Below are 26,943 nucleotides of genomic sequence, written 5' to 3' on the forward strand. Positions count from 1 at the left end.
ATTATGGTCCCATTTATTCTAAAATTGACGATAAAGTAGGCTATGCTCCAGGAGGGGCGGGATGATTGACAACCTACACAACCAATAGCATTCATTCCCCACCCCCGCTCTTGATTGACAAGCTACCCAACCAATAGCATTCTTTGGAGATTGTTTTCCGGTTCCCTGGTCACCTGTCTGGTGACCCGCCCCCGCTATGGTCACATGTCTGGTCTCAAGCAATAGCGTTTGATAGCCGACGTGCTCGTTTGTATATATTAAAGATGGCGGATTGTACACAGCCAAACAATAGGCTTTGTCCATCTCTTTTATACAGTCTATGAGTGCAACCCATAGCACTCAGTGGGGTGAATTTGGGGTAAAACAGCAGCTGCATCAGCCTCAAGACTTCAGTCTTTTCCCTCAACTTTTAGGTACTATCTTGTGCAGAGGCGCCGGAATGGAATATGACGTGGGGGGACACATTAGGGACACATGCACGGCCCACATGCACGCGTGCGGGCACGCGCGAACATTTTGCGGTTATTTCGGGTGGGTTTGTTGATTTTTTGGGGGGGATAATGCGGTTATTTCGGTTCATTCGGTTCGCCTCGCGCTCGCGGTGGTCGCGAGGTGCGGGGGACTGGACTGATTTTATTTATTTTTATTTTTTTTGGGGCTGGACTGAATAGTGGGGGGACACAGTGTCCTTTTTAGTTTTTAATCCATTTCTAAGAGTAATTCTAAATTAGTTTAGTTACGCTATTGCTGTTGTCACTGTTGACCTCCAGACCTTGGTCAGTCCATTTTGAGAGGTGGCGCTTCCCAAGGGCCATAGTAGGATGTGATTGGCCAGTGTCAGTTGAGAGACAATCCAGTGGGCTGATCTCTCACTACTCTGTGGGCTGGTCAGCCAAGGTCAGCCATTAAACACGTACTGTACGCACGCAGTCGCACGCACGCAGTATTATGGAGAACATGAAAAACACAGTTTTTCAATTTGTAATAGAAAATGTCATAACGCTATATTGTGAAAGCGAGGGTGGAGGGGCGGTCTGGGTAGTCAGTGTGCAGACAACCATTAATCCATTCATATTAGGAGAGTTAAAGAAGGGCAGAAGAGATCTAATCTGAGTAAATTTTAGTGGGCAACACAAGTCCAGAACTGATAAACTCAATCCATTATTAAAGTACAAAGCAAGTGTGTATGTGTCGAGAGAGACAAAGAAAGAAAAAGTGTTTGCTTGTGTGCGTGTGCGTGTGCGTGTGCGTGTGTGTGTGTGACTTATAGAGAGAGACAGAGGATAGCATGTTTACTGTATTAGAGAGGGTATAAGATTGTGCCCTAACCTGCATTTGTACTGTAGATGTGGATGCAGGCTCAAACATATTGCACAATAAGGTGAGAAAAAAAGAGAAAGAAAAAGTGTTTGCTCGTGTGCGTGTGCGTGTGTGTGTGTGTGTGTGTGTGTGTGTGTGTGTGTGTGTGTGTGTGTGTGTGTGTGTGTGTGTGTGGTATTAGGCTATTACTATTCTGAGTGAATCCACCTGCAGTCTGTGTCTCTGTGGATAGAATTAAACATGAACCAGCTTCTGTGAAGCACTCAGGGCCAAGCAAAGGGCAATTTGTCTCATTTAACTGCTGCCTGCCTGCCTGTCCGCCTACGAGAATCAAATTACCTTGTTCTTTTGCTTTTCTAAAAAGCCAAACTGTTTTACAATGGAAAAAAAGAGCTGACGTGAAAGAGTCAAAGTGATTACCATAGACCATGACTTTGCGTTGGATTGCAAGCTGACGAGGAATTATCAAAAAAGAAACTGTGGATTTGTCGAGGTGTCCATTTCTGCCATGCCAGTCTTTAACATTATGTCTGTCCTCACAACAGCAACTCATCTAAATGATGGAACTTGCAATGTCCATGCTTTACCACTGGGGGTCACTCACACACAGCACTACAATGTAAGGCCACAAGCTCTGGTATGGTAGAGGTGGATGTCAACAGAATTGATCTTCAACGTAACTCTTAAAACGCAACTGTTATGAGAAGGATAAAGGTATAATACAAATGATTATTTGTGATAGTTACTATGAAACCTCGAAACACCAGTAGTTGTATGAATGTACGGTACGTTAGTATTATACTGTATCTTCCAAATCACTTCAACTCGCTTGTTATTTCTTCCACTCTTGCATGATAATAAATCATATTGTTTTTGTACAAAATGCCATTTGTTTCATTATCAAGTCCAAGAGCAAGGGATAAATTACACCTTGATACATGTGAAAAGGATAAAAAGGACAGAAAATGTACGCAACACTTTACCTAATACATACAATAGAGAGCCCTTATCACAGACATATATTTTACTGAGTGTGATCGTCCCAAATTATTGATGATAACAATGTGTGTACTGTTGAAAAGTTAATAATCCACTGTTAGTCATACTGTCTTCCCTCAGTTCAACTCAGGTTCGATGTCAGTTAACAACCACTAGATGGCAGCACGAATTCACATTTCCAAATAATTGTGCAGGATGATAACACACATGGGCTTGTGTATGTGTGTGTTGATATTATCACAACCTGCATTCTAAACGTTTACTTTGGTTTACTTGACATGTAACTGTTGATGCACTTGTGTGTAACTACTGTACAGGCACGTTTTGAATTCAAGAACGGAAGGTTTGTGTTTATACAAAGCCTTTAAATGTACAGTATTGCAATAACTCCCAACAACATACTGTAGCAGCATCCAGGGACACTGAAAGAAAAACGACCCCTGAGGAACCAAGATATGAGTGATAAGAATCTACAGGTGCATGCAATAAAGACGATTAGGGTGACTCACGTCAAACTCGTTCAGGGCGGCGGCCAGTTCGCCGATGCCTGCGTGGCCGTGCTTCTCGTCCGTGGGCGAGGTGGCCTGGGCGGCGCTGGAGATGCCTCCTATGGCCTCCTGCACCTGCTTGAAGACATAGTCCCTGTTGGCGCGCGTGGCCGCCACGTCAGGGTGGCGCAGGAACGCCTGCGAGGCCGTGTACAGCATGGTGGCGTTCTTCTTCAGGGCGCCACGTGCCGCTGCCATCTCATCCCGACACTGCGGGTCTTTGAGCTCCTAGAAAAGGGGAGACGTGTGTTTTTTTTCTTTGTCAGACATTATTGTGTGTTCTCGAAAGTAGAAGACCTTATCTTTCGTTTTTTAGAGAGATACGTTATTCCAGTCCCAAGTTATCACGGTTTGATGGGAATCTTGACATCAAACAGTGTGAACAACAGGTCTTACCACAGTGCATTAAGAAACCACAGACTCAACACGTGCACATCATGCAACAGATATGCATGCACAGTCCAACTTAACATGTCCACTTTATGCTCAAATCAAATTAGAGCAAATGAAAATAAATACATAGAATTCCCCGTGTTTTTACAATAAATGACCAATTAATCATGTGTAGGCGTGTTTACTTTTCTAGATGTATTTGTATAGCAGTCATGTGGGATATGAAGACACAATACATGTTATTAGCCTTTTTACACCTCACACATCATGAATGATTTGGTGAAATGGTTCTATTTCACCTGCAGGTATTTAAACCCTCAAACCAACCAACCATGTTGTAACTCTAAGCTACAGTGGCTACTATTACTGTCCTACAAGCGTGGGGCTAAATATGGTACAGTAAATGATGCTTGTTCAAAACGTAATTTCTAATCAATGTTTGGTTGATGCTAATGATGTTATTTTATAGTGTGTTATTTAGATAGATGCTAGGTTTAATGTCTACTTGCTATCCTAGTTACTTTGTAATTGTTTTCTTATCACTCTAATTACTTGTCCACTTATTGATGGGTGACTAGGGGTTCCTGACGCTTACACCTCCTTACATTCTAAGTCGATTTTGTAGTTGTAATTGGCTAGGTGATTACACACATTTGAGCAGTTAATTAATGACTGCATTAATGAATTCATTAACAAAATGGAAGGTTAACTTTGCGTTTTAAAGGGGTCCTGGAGATGTCAAACACACAAGGTTTATAGTGAGCACTGATGGCTGCAAAAATGTAAGTCACAACACAAGCATTTTATGCGTGCGTGCGTGTGTGCATGGGCACTGCTGCGCGCAAAAGACAAAGAGAAGAAAATCCACTTGGAACCTGACTGGAGACCAATATACTTAAACCCCATATACTTTGTTGTACGACAAATGATGAAAACTATAATAGCTAGTCTGCTATTTTCACTATTTTTGAAAAATTCAAAAATGTTGATAATTTGGTTTGAAATTTTCTTGAAAAATGTTTTGGGAAATGTCACCCCTAATAACATGCCCATAATAGGGACGCCAGATCCCAGCATCCATATTCTGGGGGGGGACATTAGTCACAAAGTCACATCTGTGTCACTTTAGATTTCTTTTTGAGATGGGGGTCCGCGGCCAGATACAGTACATATCGTTTTGGGTGGTCCTTGACATGAAAACAGTTTGAGAACCACTGATATTACAGCAACATACGTTTTTTTCAAAACTGTTTGTTGATTTAGAAGACATTTTAGAATCCCCCAGAAGCATAGTTTTGAGTCTTTCAAAAAAATATACATATATATTCAAAGATTTGCAAATATTTTCACGAAAATGTGTCGCACTACGTGCTTGTATATCTGCTATTTTTGAATAGCCAAACACATCTAAAATGACGCATATGCGTTCCCGGATTGAATGGGTTAAGTGCTTAATGAGTAGCTGTAGTCAGAGCCATTTAAGGAGAGTCGTGTCACCTCCGTTCACTTCATCGGGCCAGTTCGAGAACCCGAATAGTGACAAAGCCCTGAACCACAAGTTTACGAAATGCACTGGAGTCTATGAGCGTGTGTCACTACTTAGAGTTTACATCATTGGTTCTCAAAGTGGGGTCCGGGGACCCCCAGGGGTACTTGAGGGGGTTCCAGGGGGTCCCCAGCTAAATGATGGATAGGCACCAAATGGACCATTATGGGTCTGTAACTCTGAGAGTGTACAAATGGAACCAAATGGACCCTATCGGGTCCATTTGGTTCCATTTGTACACTCTCAGAGTTAAGTTAACCTTGATTTTACAACATGAATTGGGGTCCCAGAGATAGAAATGCCATTAAATGGGGGTCCGTAGCCCTAATGCATGTCAAACTGGGGGTCCTTAAAATGTATCTTTTCAAATGGGGGTCCGCGGGCTAATAAGTGTCCATTTGGGGGTCCTTGACATGAAAAAGTTTGAGAACCTGCCCTACAGCCAGAGAACCGCTCTGGCTGTAGGGAGATAGCAGGTTGCCTCTGGTTACCTGCTGTCGGCGGGCCGCCACATAGTTCAGCTTCACCATCTCTTTTCCAAACTCTTTGAAGCGGTTGGCCAGGTCCTGCTCGTTGGTCGCATTCTTCACTCCCTCCAGGGCCTCCTCCACCTGTCACACACACATTATGCACACACACGTACACGTTTCTGAGCCATACTTAATAACCCAATAATCTATCTAGTCACCTGAAAAAGGATTATATAAAGCCTTTAGGCTAAGGAGTTTCATTAAATCACAAACTTTTAAGTAATAAGAGTTAAGAACAGACTTTTTGGGAAATGATATGGTTCTTTGGCTCAGTGGAAATAAAAATGGATTTTCGCTGCTTTGTAATTGCAACCAGGTTGAAAAAAGACAATAGCCATTACTTTTGCAAGTTAAAAATGGCCCTCATTTCACAAATCTTCCATCTCTGTGTCTTATTATTCTCTCTCTCTCTCTCTCTCTCTCTCTCTCTCTCTCTCTCTCTCTCTCTCTCTCTCTCTCTCTCTCTCTCTCTCTCTCTCTCTCTCTCTCTCTCTCTCTCTCTCTCTCTCTCTCTCTCTCTCTCTCTCTCTCTCTCTCTCTCTCTCTAATGAAAGTGCCGACAGAGGCATAATGGAAAAGAGAGAAGGGGAGAGATAACTTTTAAGTGGCCTTTGATGGCAGGGCTTAAACATTGGTTGAATTTAAGGCCCTCTGTGGACACAGAAAACAGAGTTAGAAAAAGTAAGTGTGTGTGCGTGTGTGACTGTGTGTGTGTGTGTGTGTGTGTGTGTGTGTGTGTGTGTGTGTGTGTGTGTGTGTGTGTGTGTGTGTGTGTGTGTGTGTGTGTGTGTGTGTGTGTGTGTGTGTGTGTGTGTGTGTGTGTGTGTGTGTGTGTGTGTGCGCGCGCGCACACGTGTGCATGCGTCCGTGTTAGTAGAACACCCTCCATGCCTCATCTAAATGCAAATACAGGTAAGGGTTGATATAAAAGGGATCAGTGGTTCTGACAATTACACAACCCCAGGATGCAACGATCAGTGCTCCATGGCATCCAACCTGCACCTTTGATATATGTGAGGAGGACAGCAAGTCCACTAAACAAATTATAGCCTCCCACAGTGTAACAACAGCACATGAGGGGGAGGATGATGCCATTTCAGGCTCTTCTAATTTCCCCAAGACACATAATAACTTTAAGTAAACTAGAGCAGTGGTTCTCAACCCTTTCTGGATTCAGGGCAAATCGAAAATCTCAAAAGTGTTCACGGCTTAACACGGCAGCCCAATGTGTGAATTTTCAGAGCATGTTTATTTTAATGATCAATCGATTGTGTTGAACATTATTATTAGTATGGGTCAAAGACGGCTAGACGAGAGACGTGCAAATTTGTTGTCCGGAAGCCGTAAAAAAATAAGAGAAAAACATAAATTTGTATAAATATAGTATTAAATAACTCAACTGTATCACTACAGCCCACACATATGGATTAAATGTGATTTATTCAGCAAGAACAACAATGATTCCATGAAAAAGTATTACTAGCAGAAATAATATTTCCCTTTAGCTATTTTTAAGTAGTACACCTGTGTAAATTATGCATAGTTTTTATAACTGAAAAATAAGTTTAAGAAAAAGAAAAGAAAATCAGTGTTGTAGTGTCATTCAGGGTAACATGATAGTCATTCAGTGTAATGCCAGTATCTAAATAATAATACATTAAAATACAATAACCTTTGTGTTCACTAAGATGGACAAAAACAAATCTCAAAGGATGAGGTAAAAAAAATCCATAGCTTTTTTCTTTTTGTTTTCAGTGTAAGGGAGGATGTTTTTGTAAAAAACCTTCAGCTTGTCCATTGTACCAGTGACACATCAAATATTAGGTATTCAAAATAAAATAATGTAGTTTTTCCTAAGTAATAATATTTCTGACAGTCTAAGCATTGATATAAAACCTGATCATTAACATAATTTTATTTGATTCAATTTAAACGCTTAGCGTTACACTGAATTACAGTTTTATGGGGTACATTTATAAGAATGACAATAAAATTGAATTACTGGCTTTATTCATGACTAAAATAGTATTAGGGAGGGAGTAGGTGACACTCCACTGAACATAACTATATTATATATTATATTATATATTTTAGGGAATTGTTTGCTGTTTTAATTTTGTGATACCTAGAAAACCTTAAGTCTTTGACCCATGCGTGTGTGTGTGTGTGTGTGTGTGGGTGTGTGTGTGTGTGTGTGTGTGTGTGTGTGTGTGTGTGTGTGTGTGTGTGTGTGTGTGTGTGTGTGTGTGTGTGTGTGTGTGTGTGTGTGTGTGTGTGTGTGTGTGTGTAACTTGTACAGAATTCAGCAGCTAGACTATTGACCAACTCTAGGAGGCACAAGCACATCTCACCAGTCCTGGCTTCACTTCACTGGCAGCCGGTAAATTTCTAGAATTGATTTTAAGATTTCACTGACAACTTTTAAAGCCTTGCGAGGTCAGGCTCCCGGTTACATTTTAGACATGCTGGAACCGTACGAGCCTGTGCACAACATTAGATCCTCAGGCAGGCCTCTCTCGACTCCTCCTGAACCTTGCCTCATCACCATGGGTGATCGGGCACCTAGTCTCTGGAACGCCCTGCCTCAGGACCTGAGGGATGCAAACTCAGTGTCATCTTATAAATCACTTCTGAAAAACCTACTTTTATAACCAAGGCTTTCTTATTTTTTGTTATTGTTTGGTTTATTGCTGTAATGATTTTAATACAACAATACAACAATAAGATAAACTACATCTGTTTTTAAGCTGAATTGCTTCAGCGTGAACGTCAAAAAAACTATTAACCACTTAAACCCCAGCATCGGTATTGAGGGGAAAGCTTTCGCTGAAAATAGCAGATCGACAAGCTCACAACGCGACGCGCTGCGTCGCGTTGTGAGCTTGTCGATTGGCTAATTTCAGCGAAAGCTTTCCCCACAATAACAGAAAACTGAAAATACACTAGTATTGAGCCCTGAGGGACTCCAGTTACCCATATGGGGTTTAAGTGATGAAGCTGAATGGTTCTTGGTGTACTGTATTTTATATTGCCACTGTAAAGCACTAACCATGTTTCGTGAATCGCTTTATAAATAAAGTTTATTGTTTTTTTTTTTTAATATATATTACATTTTACAGTATTTTGTCAATTATTTGGGGCCCACTTGCAATAATAGATCCTCACTGCCCACTGCCAGAGATTTTTCATTGAAAAAAAAAAAGTACTCAGGAGCCAAGATACAGAATTTTTAAGTTTTAAGTTAACAAGGAAGTGGATGGGAGTCTACAGTAGATCTTCAAAAAATCATATCTCCTTGGTCTTTGGGTCAAATTTACCTTTTTTTTTTTTTATAACGTTTTTTACGTTCTTGGCAGAATTGGTTAATTCGGTTTTTAAGTTTTTGGAAGGGAATGAGTTAACTAGAGTACACGGTATTATCCGCAGTGTTCATGAATCCCTTTTGTAACTGAGTCAGTATACGAATGTAACCAAATGGACCCATACAGTACATCGACGCTCAGGATTCCACAGTGTAGCGATGTGCACTTACGATTTTGAGGTGAGCCAGCAGCCTCATGACATCCGCCATGTCGGCGAGGATGAGCAGGCGGGTGACGGCAGACAGCAGGGCGCGGGCGGCCCGCACCATGGTGCCCCGTTTCACTGAGGAACACGGGTCATCGGCAAACTCAGAGGAGGCAACACGCATCGTATCACCTGTGGGGGAGAAATGCAGAGATGCTGGATTAGAATTAGGTGTGTGTGTGTGCGTAAGTGTAAGTGCAGAAGTACTCACATTTGTTACTTAAGTAAAATATCAATACTGAAATGTAGAAATGATCTGTTACAAGTGAAAGTCTGGTAATCGAAATTGACTTCAGTAAAAGTGTAAAAGTATATTGGCATCAAAATATACTTGCACTAAAAGTACAAGTACAGTGTGTGTGTGTGTGTGTGATGTGTGTGATGTGTGTGTGTGTGTGTGTGTGTGTGTGTGTGTGTGTGTGTGTGTGTGTGTGTGTGTGTACCGGATGTAATCATGTGTGTGGTGCAGGTTTATGATTTATACGATCCATGATGATTTAACCTCCGAGCAGAAGCACTGTGCTGCAACGTATGAGATTAATTCAAGGAAATCACTTAGTTGACGCAAGAGCACAAAACGCATGGACATAAGAGACTCACATGAGTGTGCTGTGCAACAGAACACCGTGGAATACTCGGCCAGTACATGTAAATGAGTTATTTTCTGGGATATCTTTATTGCTTTTATTAGACAGGAGAGTGTAGAGAGACAGGAAGATCAAGGGCAGAGAGAAGATCTACATTTAAAATGTAGACAATATATTGGACGTCAGATAAAGCTCAACACTAACCCTAAGTCTAACTGAGATGATGCTTAGAAGACATTGTGAAATGTGACATATGTCATTTACATTGCATTTAAATGACATTTGAATGTAAACGTATGTACATCTATGAATAAATAATTGAGGACAGTTATATTACATAAGCTAAAAGCTGATTTCACAGTGCTTATCTAAGGGCAAACATAGATACAGTGTTAAACAAACATGGCAAGGCTCTTACATCATTTATAAAGCAGGAATCCAAAGCCCCAAATGGAAGAACATCAAGTAAAAAAGGATCCTGTACACACTAGATCACCTCTGCATTGACATTCTTAAAACATCAATGTTTTGGTCACAAAGGACCTTCCTCAGGATACCTGTAAAGTGCTTGTATACAGCCTGTTGATTGCAATAGTCCACCGCTGTGTTCAGGCTTATCCACCAATCACAACAGATTACACATTGGGTTATTCTCTAAAGTTCTAAAGTGAAGTATCCATAAATCGTACATAACTAGAAATGTTTTCAACATGTAAACAAAATCCATTTAGGATGTGACATTATGTTCTTTACTTCAGTGCTGTTGTAGATATTGTACCCCATGAGTGTTTGAAACATGGTGTGTTTAACATTTAACATCATTCTGTTATATTCAAACTTCCAATGTGGAGAGGCCTTCCAAACGGTTGATCTACTGTCCACAAGGAACCCAGTTTTAATACTGTGAATGAGAGAACAGGTAGTAAGAAATATTTCAGCAGATTCTCTATCCTCGACTCCTGTATGCTAGGATATAAGGCCTTCCTACAGCTTACTAACAGACACGGAATACATCTCAAAAGGATATTGATTTTGGGTGCGATTTGTTCTGTGACAGACTGTACAGGGAAATGAGCAGATGTTCTCTAGATAAAAGTTAACAACATAATAAAATAACATTGAGTTTGCAAACCCTATTGGAACTATGAACTGGATGAACTATTGGGGAAAAAACAGACAAGCTGTGGAAAAGTTCCTGAAGTATATACTGTAATGTGAGAGAAGAGCTATGGAGGAACTGTGAAATGAATCTAATAACGTGTGTAACATGTATTTGATAAAGCTGTGAGATAGCAGGGTTTCCTAACTTTTTCAGCTGCGACCTAAAAGATCATTTTTGTTGGCTCCCCGGGACCCAAACGTCCACAAATACAGTACATCATTAAATAATGACTTAAGCCTCATTCTCAAATAGTGAAAATAACAGTACGATATGTTGTGAGCTTGTAGATCAGTTATTTGAACTATTTCATATGTTTTTTCTTTGTTTGTTTGTTTGTTTGTTTTTTATTTTTTATTCATGGATTGTTATTTTTTTCTTCCTAAAATTCATTCGAATAATATTTTTGTAATTTCTGTAAAAAATCTCTCTCTCTCTCTTGTTATATTTGATGCTTAAATATTTAAGCTTTTGTTTGATCAATGTGGATAGTGTCCTGTAAGCCCAAATGGACTGGGCACACATTTAAATGTGCTGCACTTTTTTAGGTCTCTTAACTTCAATCAAACAATCAATCAACCTTGCAGGTACCATAGGGAATGTCCAGTGTCATCAATTCGTTATTAATGTTCTAAGTAACAGGGTGTACTGGGTACAGCTAAAGGGCAAACTAGTGCATGACGTTGGCCACATGTGACCCCATCCAGACCTATAATGCACGTGTGTCCATGTGCTCACACACTGAATGCAGCCCCCAGCATAGTGTACCCTAGTGTTTGTCAGCTGAGTAAACAGCTTTGACAGCGGATGTGACTGCTGCAAGGCAGCAAGCTCCTCTTTCTGGCATGTGCAGCCAGAGAGTGGATGAAGCACAATACTTCAGCCTGAAACTCTGGAGGGCTCACACAGTTAATCCTTTAAGACCGGGAACGCATCATTTTACATTTATTTGGCTATTCAAAAATAGCAGACATACAAGCTCATGAGCTTGTAGATCTGCTATTTTTGATAAATTGTGAGAATTTGTGCAAATCTTTGAATATATATGTATTTTTTTTTAAACATTTTTAACTCAAATCTTTGCTTCTGGGGGGTTCCTGGTACAACATATTTTGAGATGGGGTCGGCGGACAAATACATATCATTTTGTAAAAATAAATTGTACATTTGTAGAATCCCCAGAAGCAAAGCAAATTTGAGTTACAAATGTTTGCTTTAAAATATATATATATTCAAAGATTTGCATTTTTGCACACATTTTCATGATTTTTCAAATAGCAGATCTACAAGCTTATAGTGCGGCACTCGGTGCCGCGCTATGAGCTTGTAGATCTGCTATTTTTTAATAGCCAAAGTATAAGATAACGGTTAAAGTGGTTAAAATCTAAAATGACAGATGCTTTCCCAGTCTTAATGGGTTAAGCAGCCATAGCAGTATCACTACAGGTCCAGGATATGCTCTAGAACAGTGCTTCTGACATTGTTTGCTGTCAAGGACCCTCAAACTGATATGCATTTGGCCGTGGACCCCCATCTGAAAATACTTTGTGCCAGGGACCCACAGAAGAGAAGATTCGTGTTAAGAAATTCTAAATTATTCAAGATAAAATTTCCAAAATAGTCATCTATAAGCGCCGTGAGCCAAAGTATAAATCAAGGTTAAAGTGTTTAAAATTATTGCCATGCTATATCAACTAATTGACATGTCCCACAAGGACCCCACTTTGAGAACCACTGCTCTAGGAAAACAAACCAAACAGGCACTTATACAAAGTAATGTACATAAATCACACAGCACTCTTCCGGAACAGATGAAAAAGTGATTCAATACATTGAGATTTCACGCACGGACACCCTTGCCACATACACTGGCATATCTTTCATTGTTGTCTGAGCACAATGGCAATACAGATTGAAAGATCTATCTAGACCAGCAGGGAGAGAAAGTCCAGAGGGTTTGATTAGTAATTCCTAAGCAGCGTAAAATCAGCATATATTATTTAATCAGGACAGGATAAAGGGGGTGGAGATGATGAGGATGACCTTACCAGACAGGGAGGACATCAGGTTCAAAGGAAGTGTGGTACAATAACCGTACAATGGACTTGGGAGTTTGCAATCAAGTTGAGGACACAACTCTATTGTGTCCTCAACTTGACTTATTGTCGACTACTACTTTTTTTCTTTCTTTACGTGGACGGTTATTCTGTCGTCCATTCAAAATGTGTGGGTCACCATCACCAGAATGTATTTTGTAAAACCAATGTATTCAAATCTATTTTAATGTGGCTATTTGGATGTGAGCCTCCAAAAAAGGTTCATTAACTCAAATCCAATTTCTCATGGCACAGGAATTGTATTCAAAAACATATTTCTAATGGCAAACACTGCAGTAAGTGCAGAAATATATACTGACTATAAACCTACTGTATCAGGAATAGTGAAAGTTTAAAGAAAATAAATGTTTGGTTGAGAAAATATACATTATTCATACATATAATTTACATGCAACAGACAGTCACAGCTGAAAGCCTTATATTGCCACGCGGCTAATAAGGATGGATCTCAAACTGATGATTATGAAAGTTTATTCCCAAAACCTACAAACATTACCAATATGGCTAGTGACAAACACATAATCATAAACCTGAAATAAAGCTGAATGCTCTATAAGAAATGCAAAGTTACACAGATGAATCAATAAACATTTGACAGTATGTCGTGTGTTACAATTACTCAGCATGAATTGTTTTTAAACCAAAATGACAATCTCTCTTTAGAGTGCAAAACATAAGAAATAGGTAAATACTGCAATTAGCTTAATCACAAAGAAAATAGCTTTTATCTTATGAAACCAACAACAATGAAATGTAAGTTATTATTTGTATAATGCATCTCCTTTTAGCAAACATGAAATGTACCTTTTAGTCCATGCACTGTTATTATGAATTACCGATCTAAACCCATATATATTTATTTAATTATTATTCATGTTACTGAGGCTTCTCAATGGGTCTAGAATAGATTAGCAGAAAGACATTCAAAGTGACCATTAACTTGGTGATTTTAAATCCACAATGGACACAAAGTAACAAGAGATGCAAATAACACAATGCAGCAATAATAAACAATACCTTGTGCCCTTAGCCAGGTTCTTAAACAAAATAAACCTTTCGGTTGGAACATGGACATGCTCCTCTGACGTTGTTTTCATTCATTCAGATGTGCTTCTTTGCAAAGACGCGCTAAAAAGTACACAGTGCAGTGGTCAACATCCTTCCAGCAGTTTCAAAATAAAAGCCTCTACCATAACAGACTAATAAAAACAAACTCAAATACAATTATTTCAAGCAAAATCATGTAAAGGTGTCAGTTGAGGCATCAACAATACAACCTTACATAACCAATATAAACAACTAAAGGACCCAAATAAAGTTATAATGTATAAAACTTGGCATAAGTCTACAGTAATGTATCTTTGAAAGTCCATAGGCTTGTCTTGTTCTGGCCAGGAGGTGCATCTGGTGGGCCTTTCTTATAGAAAATAACACTACATACTGGTGACACTTTTTTATGCAATGTCTGGTCTCCACCATGTTGTCTAGTAAGCAGTGCTTCTCAAAGTGGGGTCCGGGGACCCCCAGGGGTCCTTGAGGGGGCCCCCAGCAGAATTAGTTAATAATTAGAGCATCAAAATCTGTTTAAACACTTTAGCTCTATATGCGTCGGCTATTTTCAAAGAAATGGGGGATTTTTTAAAAACATTTTAACAACACAAATCTTAAATGGGGATCCCTGGCACAAAATATTTTCAGATGGGGGGGGGGGGGGGGGGGGGGGGCGCGGAAAGCTACATATTCATTTGGGGGTCCTTGACCTGAAAGGGTTTGAGAACCACTGCAGTAAAGAACCATGAAGGAAAGCAACTCACACTTGTCCAAACCATAATTTAATTGATGTAAATCTGTCTCCCCTTCCTGCTTGTCATAGATTGCACCTACTGTACAAAGTACTAAAGTAGGGGGAGTGAGGGACAGACAGGAACTGCAGAATAGAGCGTGCCTCGTCAGCAATCCACTTCTATCAATGTCCCCAAGAGCTCTGAAGCGCCAACTCCCCTCTTAGTACTAAGGGTACCTGTTTTAAAGGGGTTAGACATGAAGAGATGTGAAGATTTGGGTTTCATTTTCAGTACGGCGTCCTTTGGCTACAAGGTCAGCGACTCAGCGTGTAACGTGAATAGGCAGAAAGGGATATGGTGTGATTGATCAGTCCTCCCGGGAAGGGAGACATTTGCGATTAACGGCAAGCAAAGGTCAAGAGCATACACAGTACATATGCATCCACACAATTGCACAGACTCAAAACAAAATGATAAAATGTACTCAGTAGAGGACAGACCTCCGCCAAGGTGGCAGTTTGTTGATATGGTGTTGCACGTCCTCATGGTTGACAATAAAATGGTGTGAACAGTTCATTATGGGTTCTTCATGGGTTCATGATAGCCCAGTTTCCCCTTCTTTTTTCAAAGCATTGTGGTTAGTCTGTTAGTGTATTCATTCAGAGGGTATGTGCATTTTTTTTCAACAACGAAAAGTGAATCAGCTCTTCCTTGGCACAGGATCAAGCTTTCCACCAAGTTTTGTCGAAATCCAGTCAGAACTGCTCGAGTTATCCCAGACAGACGGACAGATGGACACACAGACAGACGGATGCAAACCTTGGCAGAGGTAAAAGGGTAACATGCCACTACGACAGTCCAAGAGTTTCAAATGCATTACATTTTCACGTCAAGGACCCCCAAAGTTACACTTATTAGCCCGCGGACCCCCATTTGAAAAGATAAGCCAGGGACCTCAATAAGAGAAGGTTTTTACGGCTCTCTAGCAGTGATTCTCAACCATTTTAATTTCAAGGACCCCCAGTTTGACATGCATTAGGCTACGGACCCCCATTTAATGGCATTTATACCTCTGGGACCCCAATTTTAACTCTGAGAGGGTACAAATGGAACCAAATGGACCCGTTGGGGTCCATTTGGTTCCATTTGTACACTCTCAGAGTTACAGACTCATAAGGGTCCAGTGGTTCCTGTCCATCATTTAGCTGGGGACCCCCTGGAACCCCCTCAAGTACCCCTGGGGGTCCCCGGACCCCACTTTGAGAACCAACACATTACAGCTTTGCCCATTCATTTCCTCATTATTACCGTCACACCTCTGTACATCCAAGTTGAGACCCAATAGGAACATTGATCAGGCCCTTGCGGTGTATAGGCTGCATTACAGTATGGAACCTGAATGCCACTGATCCATTTCACGCCTCAACAGAGCTGTATACCAGCACTGTCACAGTCACTCATCAACAGCACCAGCGGCCAACTACAGCTGACAGTGCAGGATGAAGAATATGGGTACAACATATGCTGCTGAGTGTCACTCTCTTTCTGCTGATCTGGGCATTGAACGCGGAATCCAATTCCGTCCCGTGAACAAAGATCTGATTCACGTAAAAGGCTCATTGACTCCCACTGAAAACTAAACTTTAGTTGGATGACAAGCAATAACATTATAGTGATAATTACAATAAATCTAACAATAAAATTATTATAATTGTGATTCCCAAACGGATGAATATGATCTGTTCAAGTGAACAGAAGGTGATACAGGCGTTTGTTTATGAATGACCCAACGTATCAACTTCCCCATCCTTTATAAATGCTGCAAGTGTGAGATTTGTTTTAATACTGTACTTAATATAAATGATATCTGTGTGTGTACTTATGTTATGGTTTAATGAGAAACAGACAGACAGACAGAAAAATAGATACATTTAAATTATTCTCAATTTGACTTAACATAGATTAGACTGACATCTGTGGGAAAAAATGGGTCCATTCTGAAATAGCCAAATTGTTATCTTGTTAAAAGACCGGCTGAGATTTGGCTGATGTTTTCATCCCAGTCCTTCTGTTTGTCTCTGTCTGTCTGTCCATCCGTGTCTGTGTACAGCAAATTTCACTCAGACACTGCTGGACCAATTGGTGTGAAACTGCACACTCCTAATAGGCCAAGGAAGAACCTCCACCCCAAGTATGATGTCACTATAACAGCTTCATACTTTTGGAACACATCACACATTGAGGGGCCTCTGAACAAGGTAAAGCCAAAATTGTTTTAACTTCAACTCACAGGGGACACCACAAATGCTACAAAATGTCATTGTTTGTTGCGGAAATGGTCTCATGGGTAACGTTATAATGTCTGTCCAACCGTTAAACTGTCAAACCATTTTAAGACATAATTATTTATAAAAAACAATAAGAAATTGTTGTCTAGATATGGCCTAGTTTGTAAATATCATTGACAGGATATTGTACGCTTCAGCCCCTCTCCAACAGGAGGTTGATGCTCTCAGAAGGACAAAGTTATAAAAAAAAACAAGTCCACTTTTCGGGTAAATAAAGTTGTAGGATCGTTACATTTACAACAGCTCTCTAACAGCTCTCCCTTCCCACTCTTTTACCTGTCTCTGTCTCAAATCAATCATGAGGACACTTGCATATTGCTGTGGTGTGCAGAACACTTAACTAATGAGTAATGGTGGCAGGTTTCTGAAGTGGAAGAAATGATGCTCCTACACAGATTTCTAGAGACTATATACATCTATATACATTAATATAACATGTGTTGCCATTTTACGTGATCTAAAAGCACCAATTGAAAGGATAAGTATCATAATCCAGGACTTTGCAATGCCACAATGTACCACTGCTGTAATGAGGTACAGTATGTGGTATGTGGTGGTTCACAAAGTACCTGCTGGACTAGATTCGGACTTAAAGCCTCGTAACATTAATATGGTATAAGAACTATACCATGCCAGAAGAATGTACAGAAAATTCACAAGGACATTAAGGGCTATTCTGATGGACTGGGTAGGCTAAGTCACATAATACTACAATGTTGTCCTTCTCCAATTCAGTCCCATCCAGATTCAACCAAAATGAGCTATGAGAACTTAGGGAATGATGATACAATCTCTATTTCACTTCAGCACTGCTGCTGTCCATGGAGAGGAATTTCAATCGGAGCTTTTGGGTGATATTTTTACTATTTGTAAAGGGTGGCAGAAGAGCTGCTCTAAGCACATTTCTTTGTGAAAGCCAGTAGTTATCTGACTCAGAATAAGAACTGGCGGACGTATAATGAACTCTGAGAAAAATGAGAATGGTTTATTGGTTCATGAGTTCAGAATGGTCTTTATACATATTTAATCATTAAGTGATCTGATTCAGCTAATCATCCTCATCAGCTTTGTTTTCACCTCTGGCTTTAATCACATTTACAGCTAATTTATGCCGACTGAGTGTGTGTTAAACTAGTATAAAGAACAGGCTATTACTATGCAGGAGATAATGGTAAATTTCAAGGGCAGTCATGCTAAACAATTGATTAGGACTCGAAGGGATTGTGAGGTTATTGGCCAAACCAAGACCATTTATTGAGCCAATTACTAAAATGAGTCCTGAGGGTTTAACAAAGGAAATAGAGGTTTAAACCAGGCACCAGGACCATATAATCCACATAGGTAAATGTGATAAGAAAGAAATAATAATAATCAAAACGCACCGTTGCTCCTACTCACACCAAACTTGGCACAAACACTGTTCAGGGGACTGGCATGAGAATAGTCACACCATAAAAACTTAAACAAACAAGTATAACATAATATAATAATCATAGAATAAACGGAAATGTACATAGAATCAGCTATGAGCACACCAAGCTGCTGTCTTACGAGGTTAAGTTATTGAGCTTGCCAGAGCCATACTGAATCATAAAACTCAATTCTAGATTTGACTGACAGCCAAATGAAGTACAGGTGTGTGAAAGGGATGTGTGTTCCAAAGAGGGCGAACCTTGAACTCATTAGTGATCTTTGAGGAATTTAGAATTAAAGAATATACACCAGACCAATACATCCATTGTGTGAGACTGATATGATGGAATTGACATAAGATTATTTATTGCTGTATGCAGTGACGTGCCACTAGATATTAAGCTGCTCAGGTATTGCATTCTCACCCTGCAGTGAGCTGAATAATGTCAAAACATCACAATGACTGTTGGTATGCTGTCAGTTAGGATATTCAATTGGTTTACCTTGCTTGCGAACATCTTCCACAGCAGCAATGAGCTCCTCCTTGAGGTCCTGGCTATCTTTGGCAATCTGTTCACCCTTCTCTAGAAAGTTCTGGGTGGCCTGCTCCACGGACACGGCCAGCACGTGGGCTTTCTTGGAGCGGCCCTTCTTCTTACTGGACGGCCCTTTGTTACTGGTGTTCACCAGGGTGGTCACCTAGGACAAAATGAGAAAAGCAACGTTGAATGAAAAAATATGCATATAAAAGAGGGATCGTGGCATATTTGTATCATGTATGATTTGCGTGTATTGCCAAAACAGGAGTCTGAACGGTGGTGGCCCACTGCCCTGGGGACAAAAATGTGTTGATTGAACATTTATTGATTGATTGAATACTTTATTAACAGTTTGCAAAGACACGCACAGGGAAGTACAGTTCAATACAAGGTCTGTTAAGAGGATTTTAAACCACAAGAAAGCACTATGGCTTGTTTCCATTGGTGTCCTTTGTACTCAATTAATCAAAAAATGTTAACTTTCAAACTGTTGTCTGGGCCTCATTTGGCATAGTAAGGGAAAGTCTGTCCTTGGGTTCAAATGTATTCATCCAACTTGGCCCACTTTGAGAGTTTGATTGGTTGATACTTCTACAGCACAGATCAAATATGCATAGTTCTTTTCATCACTGGCATTTCATCACTGGTTGCTCCATTGCAAGTCTGTCAAAATCTCTCAGTGAATCACTGTATGTGTAATGACACGACTCCCTGTTTTTATAACATTGCTATAAGTGTACAACACTAGGGTAGATAAATGTGAGTCATCATGAGACCTATATCAAATGTGCGAGTGTATAAGACTTAAGGTTTCGTAAATGTCTTGAAATGTATTTAAGGCATTGGATTCGAGTGAATGCCAATGTCATTACATTGACTGGACTACTCAAGATATTAGCCTTTCCATTTAAACTAAGCAGGGTCATTTCAGAAGGTACTCAACTGGGGAATGTTTTGCCATATAGTGGCATATGTGCAAGACTGTAACCCACTCAATCCGGGAACGCATCTGTGCCATTTTAGATTTTGGTCATATTTTATACTTTGACTATTCAAAAATAGCAGATCTCCAAGCTCATAGCACGGCGCTATGAGCTTGGAGATCTGCTATTTTTGAAAAATCTCGCAAATATTTGAAAAAATATATTTATATATACACTGCATAAAAATTGGAGTTACAAATGTCCGCTTTTAAAAAAAAAAAAATACTGTATGTATTCAAAGATTTGCACAAATGTTCATGCTCATAGCACGGCACTCTGTGCCACGCTACGAGCTTGTATATCTGCTATTTTTGAATAGCCAAAGAAATCTAAAATGACACAGATGCGTTCCAGGATTAAATGGGTTAATCTTTCCTCCACGGTCTGTTTCAACAGAGCAAGCAAGTACTGTAAAAATACAAAAAAATGATAAAAAAGGAAATGGGTAATTTATATAGCACCTTTAGCCAAGGTGCTTTACTATGTGCATTACACACACCCATTCACACACACGCCGACGGCGGAGGAAACCATCCGAGGCAACGACCTGCTCGTCGGGAGCAGGTAGGGGTTCAGGTGTCTTGCTCAAAGACACGTTGACACTAATCCAGGGGGAGCCGGGGATCAAACCTGGGACTTAATTACAATTCCCAAGCAGCCGCTCTACCTCCTGAGCCACTGCCACCCCGGCTGAACTGTAGTGTTGCCTACATCAGTTGTTCTCAAACTTTTTCATGTCAAGGACCCCCAAAATTATATGTATTTGGCTGCGGACCCCCCTTATTTATATATGTAAAATGTATAAATAAGCATACGCAATGCTTGTGTATGGCATCAAACCAGAAACTGCTTGTCTCAGAGCAACGAAATATATTGGAACTTAACAGTGAGCTTAAAGGCCAGTCCACACCAACTCCTTGCAACATGCAACTACTCGCAACCATTATCCCCAATGGCAGTTGCAGGGAGTTGCATTGGTGTGACATGGCCTTAAAACTGTTTTGTTGCAAGGAGTTGCGACTAGTTGCATTAGTGTGGTCTGGCCTTTAGTGTACCGTAAAGGTTGCCCTGCAAGCTGTAACAATCATCTGGATAGGAAAATGCAATTCTGAGTTGAGCTGTGGGCAATTATTTCCTTGATATCAGCTCTATTGGATAGGCTAAACTGAACAGAATCAATAGGGTGATGTGTTACTGAAGCCTATATGCCTTAAAACTGACTGTATTCAGGTGAGGTCAGTGTACTGTGGGGGAAAACATGGAAACAAAATGATTTTACATTAAGATAACATCTTCAGTACTCAGTGTTGTATCTCAGTATTGATTTCCTCATAAAGCAGCCAGAAAGACAAGACAACATGACTAAAGGCGTGTTAAGACTGGACACAAAAACGTCTTTCTAATCGCTTGAATAGCGTCGTTTTGATCGCTTGGTGCGCTGGGACAAAAGTGTTCATTTGTGTTTGTGGCTTTGTGCATGTTGCCAAACACTGTACACATACTAGAATTCTAATAACAAAGTTTTTATCTAGCAGTTGTTTGTGTGAAAAATAAAGATTGAGGAACTACGTTCTATTTGATGACTAAAGTATGGGGCAGCAGTGGCTCAGGGGTAGAGTGGCCGGGTAGAGTGAACTGGAAACCGCAAAGTTCCCAGTTTGATCCCGGGCTGGGGAGCTCCCCCAGAGTTAGTGTCGAAGTGTCCTTGAGCAAGACGCTGAACCCCTAATTGCTCCCGATGACCTTGCATGGTTTCCTCCGCCATCGGTGTATGAATGTATGGGTGAATGTAATGCACAATCTATGTAAAGCGCTTTGGATAAAAGCTCTATATAAATGCACCATTTACCATTTCAAAAACGCACAGGAGCGTGTGTTTTTCTCCTTCCCGGCTGGCGGATGTACTGTCCCGGACGACTGAGCAGGAGCTACCCACTTGGTAAGATGATGTCACGTCTGGACAGAATATGATATGGTTTGTTGACTCAATTACCAATTCGGGGCTTAATTGTTTGTTTGCCAGCACACAAAACAGATGTGCTCAGAACACAGTTAACTCTGGGAGTGTAGAAATTGAACCAAATGGACCCGCAAGGATCTATTTGGTTCCCTTTGTACACTCTCAGAGTTACACTGTACACTCTCAGAGTCTTTTAAGAGCCACCGGCTCATTACTATCTTACAATAAATGCAAATAATCTCTGTACGTCTATCCATCTGTAGTTCATGTATCTCGAGAACCGCCGGCCCACCCGACTTCAAACTATATGCCTGGCGTCGAGTTGGTCGGATAGGCAATAATAATCAAGGAGTAAAGTGCCCGTCTTCAGGGTGGCATAACACAATATCCTACAGAACAACATCACTGCTGATTGGCTGTCAAGACGTGAATAGTGAAGCGAACGTCAACTCAGTTGGTATTTTTCAGCTGGGGCAAAGACTCTGAAGTGACAAAATGCTTCATTCGCACCGACGGGTTCGCCCCGCTAGCACCGCTCAATGCAACGTTGTGCCAAGGTGCGTCTTTGTATTGACTTTGTATGTAATCGTGCTGCTGGTGGGGATAATAATTCTGTTCGAATTTTGAGTACAAACCAAAAACAAACAAACAGGGATCAGCAATGAAGTCCATATGCTGATTCAATTACTGATTACTGTACAATGACTAACCCATTACCATCAACCCAATATTATCAAATCCCTCAAAGAGTTTACTTTCAAAGTAATTAACAAAGACTATGAGACACACAATAGATTTACATTCCCAAGCACTGAGGCCTGAGGGAAAGCAACTCTGAGGAGCCAAAGTGATAAATTATTGCTGCCCATCAATGATTTATTGACTTCCATTAAAGAGTGGAGCTAATCCCACTGTTTGTAAAGCAACAACGTCATTGTTGGACACATAGCACATGCCTATTCACTGTTTGTCTTTTGAAAACCATCTCGCAGCGTCAGTGGTGCACATGCATGCACCACATACTCCTGTCAGAGTTAACCCGTAAAGACCTGGAACGTATCTGTGTCCCTTTAGATTTCTTTGGCTATTCAAAAATAGCAGACATACAAGCTCATAGCGCGGCACCGAGTGCCGCGCTATGAGCTTGTAGATCTGCTATTTTTTTTAAAATCGTGATTTTTTTTTTTTTTTTCAAAAAACTGTTAGGATTTAGAATATTTTTAAGAATCGCCTCTTAAACAGCAGCGTCGGTCTGCACTTTTCTGCAGTGTGACATACACATTTCATTTCACTCTTCTAAGCGTAAAGTCTCGTCTAGACTGCATCACATAAGTGCTTTGACACTGAGCATTAGAGCTTTAATGATCTGTGTCCGCAGTCATAATGTATCAAGGAATTAGAGTGCAAAACAAGGGCCAAGTTACCTTTTTTTTTTCATTCGCTGATTTGTTTTCGTTTGCATCTTAATGGTTGAGTGGTGCTGGCTCAGTATTATTATTGTTGTTTTTAGAGGCTAATGCGGACAATGTTCTGGGCTGACAGCTACGGTCCTGTTCAACATTGCATTAATGCAGCAGCAGAATGCCAGAGTACTCGTCATTAAACCTAATGGGGTATTTATCTCATTTTATTCATTTGTTGAAATCACACATTCACGATAAAAACACAGAGAGAAGCCACACAGGCACACACACACACAATCAAAGTGTGCAGGTAACATTTTGATTTGACATTTTATTATGGTCCCCATCTGCGGCATGCTAGTGTGGTGATGACAGCCTCCCCAGTTTGTTCCGATTGGTTCCCCTATCCTCTGTGGTTTTAACCCATTCAGACCGGGATGTTTTTTTGTATTTATTTTTTTAACGTATGTTGCTATATAATATCAGTGGTTCTCAAACTTTTTCATGTCAAGGACCCCCAAAATTATATGTATTTGTCCGCGGACCCCATCTCAAAACATTTTGTTCCAGGGACCACCAGAAGCAAAGATTTGAGTTACAAATGTTCGCTTTAAAAATATATATTTAAAGATTTTCACGAATTTTCACGAATTTTCAAAAAATAGCAGATCTACAAGCTCATAGCGCGGCACTCGGCGGCGCGCTATGAGCTTGTATATCTGCTATTTTTTGCGTTCCCGGTCTTAATGGGTTAATAACATGAGGTTGTAGTAGTGAGGTGTGGCAAAGTGACAGCTGTATGTGGAGAGCATGGATGTCCGCCCGACCGCCACTACTCTGGGGTGGTTCAGACACAAAATCATGCACACCTGTACTTAAGCTGACAGTCTGATTAGCTGCCTGTGTAATTTAGGGCAGCTAACCAGCTGTGCTGTTATGCTGGCCACATATTACAGGATAGCCGGGCCAATTTTAGTTAACATTACATAACAACCAATACAGAGGCATTCCCGGTATATGCTCGAATGATCCTGTAGTTTGTAGACTAATCTCAACCCTACACTCGGACCTCAGCATCACTCACACCAATTGTTTTGTTAAAGCCATTAAAAACCCTTTCCCCCACAGCCTGATTTCTTTTTTTTTAAGCATACCTGGAGTTTTTTGTGCTCTGCATATCTCCAAAGCATTAAAGGAGCACTTCACCAATTTTCAACCTTTACTTGATATAATTGGTCTTCAATAATGATCATTATAATATGGCACAATTTATGTCTACTCATTCTGTGTCTAATTGGTGGTCTGTGGACAGTTCAGAAACTCGCCTACTAGTGACAATGTTGAGGTTGGGGTTAAATTAAAACGCTGGGTAAACTGACTGCTGGTCTGCCATGGGAGAATGGCATAATACTAAGTAAATGACCTGTGCCTGAAAAATAATTGACATGTCATTTACTGAGCAGAGAGGATTTTTCTGAGAATTTGTGGACAGGGACTTTAAATTCCTGTAGTGTTGCAGAGGTGCAGAAACACACATAAGCCAATGACAGCCAATCTGACTGGTCTGGTGGAAAGCACAATAGAAACCGAGTCTGGGACCAGGCAAAGAGAAGGCACACAGAGAAGGCTCTGAAAGGGAATCGGAATGAGAGAAACCAACTTGCTTGAATTCACATTGAACATTTTGTGTTTCAGATACTTGCTATCAATTAGACTACAAGTAAGTAAGTATTGTGATTGCAGGCCACAAAGGCTGCCAACCAGTCAGATTGGTACTCATGTAAATATTCCAAATGTAAATATTTCGTAAATCAAGGTAATAACTGTTGAACAGAGCAGAGTTGTTTTTGTACTTTGCTTGGAAATGAACTTTGTAAACTTGTGTTGCAAAGGGAATTTGTATCTGCGAAAGTTTTAGCTGTAGTATCAAAATAAAATGTTGGCATGGCACCGTTTTGGAAAGCAAGAGAAAAGCCAAATAACATGTAGGCGTTCATTACGGCAAAGTCGTATTTACTGTTTTATTGTGGCTGCAATCCATCCTGAAATCAAGGATATAAATTTGACTTTCCTGAAAAATCGAAGAAATGTAACAAAGGAGCACAGCTCTCTTTAGCTTAGGACATATTTGATTTGATTTGATTTTGGTAAAAGTAGAAGTAAAATCACAATATAACTTAAACCCAGGAGAACACATTAAAGCGTAATGAAACACTTGTTTCCAACGTGGTCCTGCTACTGTAGTATGATGACTGACAGTTGAACTTTGTAGATGTTTCACTAGAAATGTATTTCAGATTAGAGGGCCTTAGGCGCAGCGGTAAAGTGTCTGCCCACCACCGCGGAGGTTGTGGGTTTGATTCCACTGTGGTGCATCCGGCTTTGTCAAGCGTCTATATGAACACAATTGGCCCGTATTTTGGGGGAGGGAAGCCGGGGCGGGGAGGGTGATAATTATGTGTCACTCACTGCAGGTACTCCTACGAGCTGGGACGGCACCTGTCAGCAGGGAGTGTTTGTCGGGAGGAGTAGGACGAAGGCTCTATGTCCTCCCGGCGAGGGCTCCTCACTGACAGGTGAGTCAGTAGGATACAACAGCATTGACAACACACAAATGTGTGTGGGGAGGAATTTATTGGCATAACAACTACATTGGGGAGGGAAAGGGGCAAAAAACTAAAACTAAAAAAGCACAACAAAAAAAAGATTAGAGGGCCTCTATTCATCCCCAATGGGAAAATGGTTGACACGACAGAGAAAGCACAAACAAGAGAGAGAGAGCAGTAATTAACCTAAATAAGTTAGGTTAATTGCTATTCCATACAAATTCCATGTAAATGATGCAAGATTTCTCCTTAACGTACTGTGAAACATCAACAAAACCATAGTGACGGGCATCATAATACCATGTCCAAAGCTAAAATTAATTGTGCTTCTTTGCAAAAAAGAAAATTCATGAATGCTCAATTAATGTTTTTGTCCATCAGATGGATAGCAGCCTCATTACTGAATGGGGCTGCATCATAACCACTTCTGGTAAGTCGAGGTCCATTGGATTTCTATATCATATTTCTTTTTCTTTTTTTCCAGCCAATGCTTCCATGAATGCATCACAAATCTTTAGGGGTAGCCGTTAAAATTATGGATTTATTTAATTGCCGTGGCTGGAATTCAAGGGTAACATAGATAGACATTCAGGTCCGATGTCTACGTGCTGCGTTCAACAACTCGTCAACGAGCAAGAGGTGGGAAATTACTGAGCCACAGGTCTGAATGATTCATTTGCAAAATATATGTTCATGTATTCATTAATACGGTGCTGTGTGATACACATGGGTAAAGCTACTGAACGTGTTGTGTAGTTACAACATACAAAGGGGGAAGGGGTTCAGTCAATCAGGTGGACTCAAAAAGCTGAATGTGTTTTTAATTTTGAACCTGATACGTACAACACATTGGAACTGAGTCCCATCTATCTGCCAGTTTAATAAGACTATTTGAAACATTATTTCCATTCTGACGTGCACACTTTTAACTGAATGCTGCATGAGAAAGCTTAATGATCTGCTATACCTTTCCAGCATTACTGGAGGAAAGAAATTCTATTTGGAACTGTGATTTGCTACATACTGAGGATTGGATGTCTTGAGAAAAAAATAAGTAAGACCATGTTAATACCTAGCAACTAGTATTCCAGTGGCACAGATCTCAGTTGGTTTGTCTTCATACATAGCCAATGCAGTTTAC

The 26,943-nt window shown here is 40.4% G+C and overlaps 1 protein-coding gene across 1 annotated transcript in view; it reads right to left on the minus strand.

Annotated features, from left to right (window-relative positions):
- Window positions 1-26,943, minus strand: part of ctnna2 (catenin (cadherin-associated protein), alpha 2) — a 551,711-nt gene that overhangs the window by 440,281 nt on the left and 84,487 nt on the right. Inside the window, exons 3-6 of the mRNA XM_084081928.1 lie at window positions 18,815-19,010; window positions 8,869-9,035; window positions 5,298-5,417; window positions 2,829-3,095 (exon numbers count right to left, since the gene is read on the minus strand). Coding sequence (XP_083938054.1) covers window positions 2,829-3,095; window positions 5,298-5,417; window positions 8,869-9,035; window positions 18,815-19,010 — 750 coding nt within the window. The remainder of the gene's footprint in view (window positions 1-2,828; window positions 3,096-5,297; window positions 5,418-8,868; window positions 9,036-18,814; window positions 19,011-26,943) is intronic.

The sequence above is a fragment of the Gymnoscopelus microlampas genome (genome assembly GCF_963454915.1).
Source record: "Gymnoscopelus microlampas genome assembly, chromosome: 2".
In the NCBI taxonomy this organism is placed as follows: Eukaryota; Metazoa; Chordata; class Actinopteri; order Myctophiformes; family Myctophidae; genus Gymnoscopelus; species Gymnoscopelus microlampas.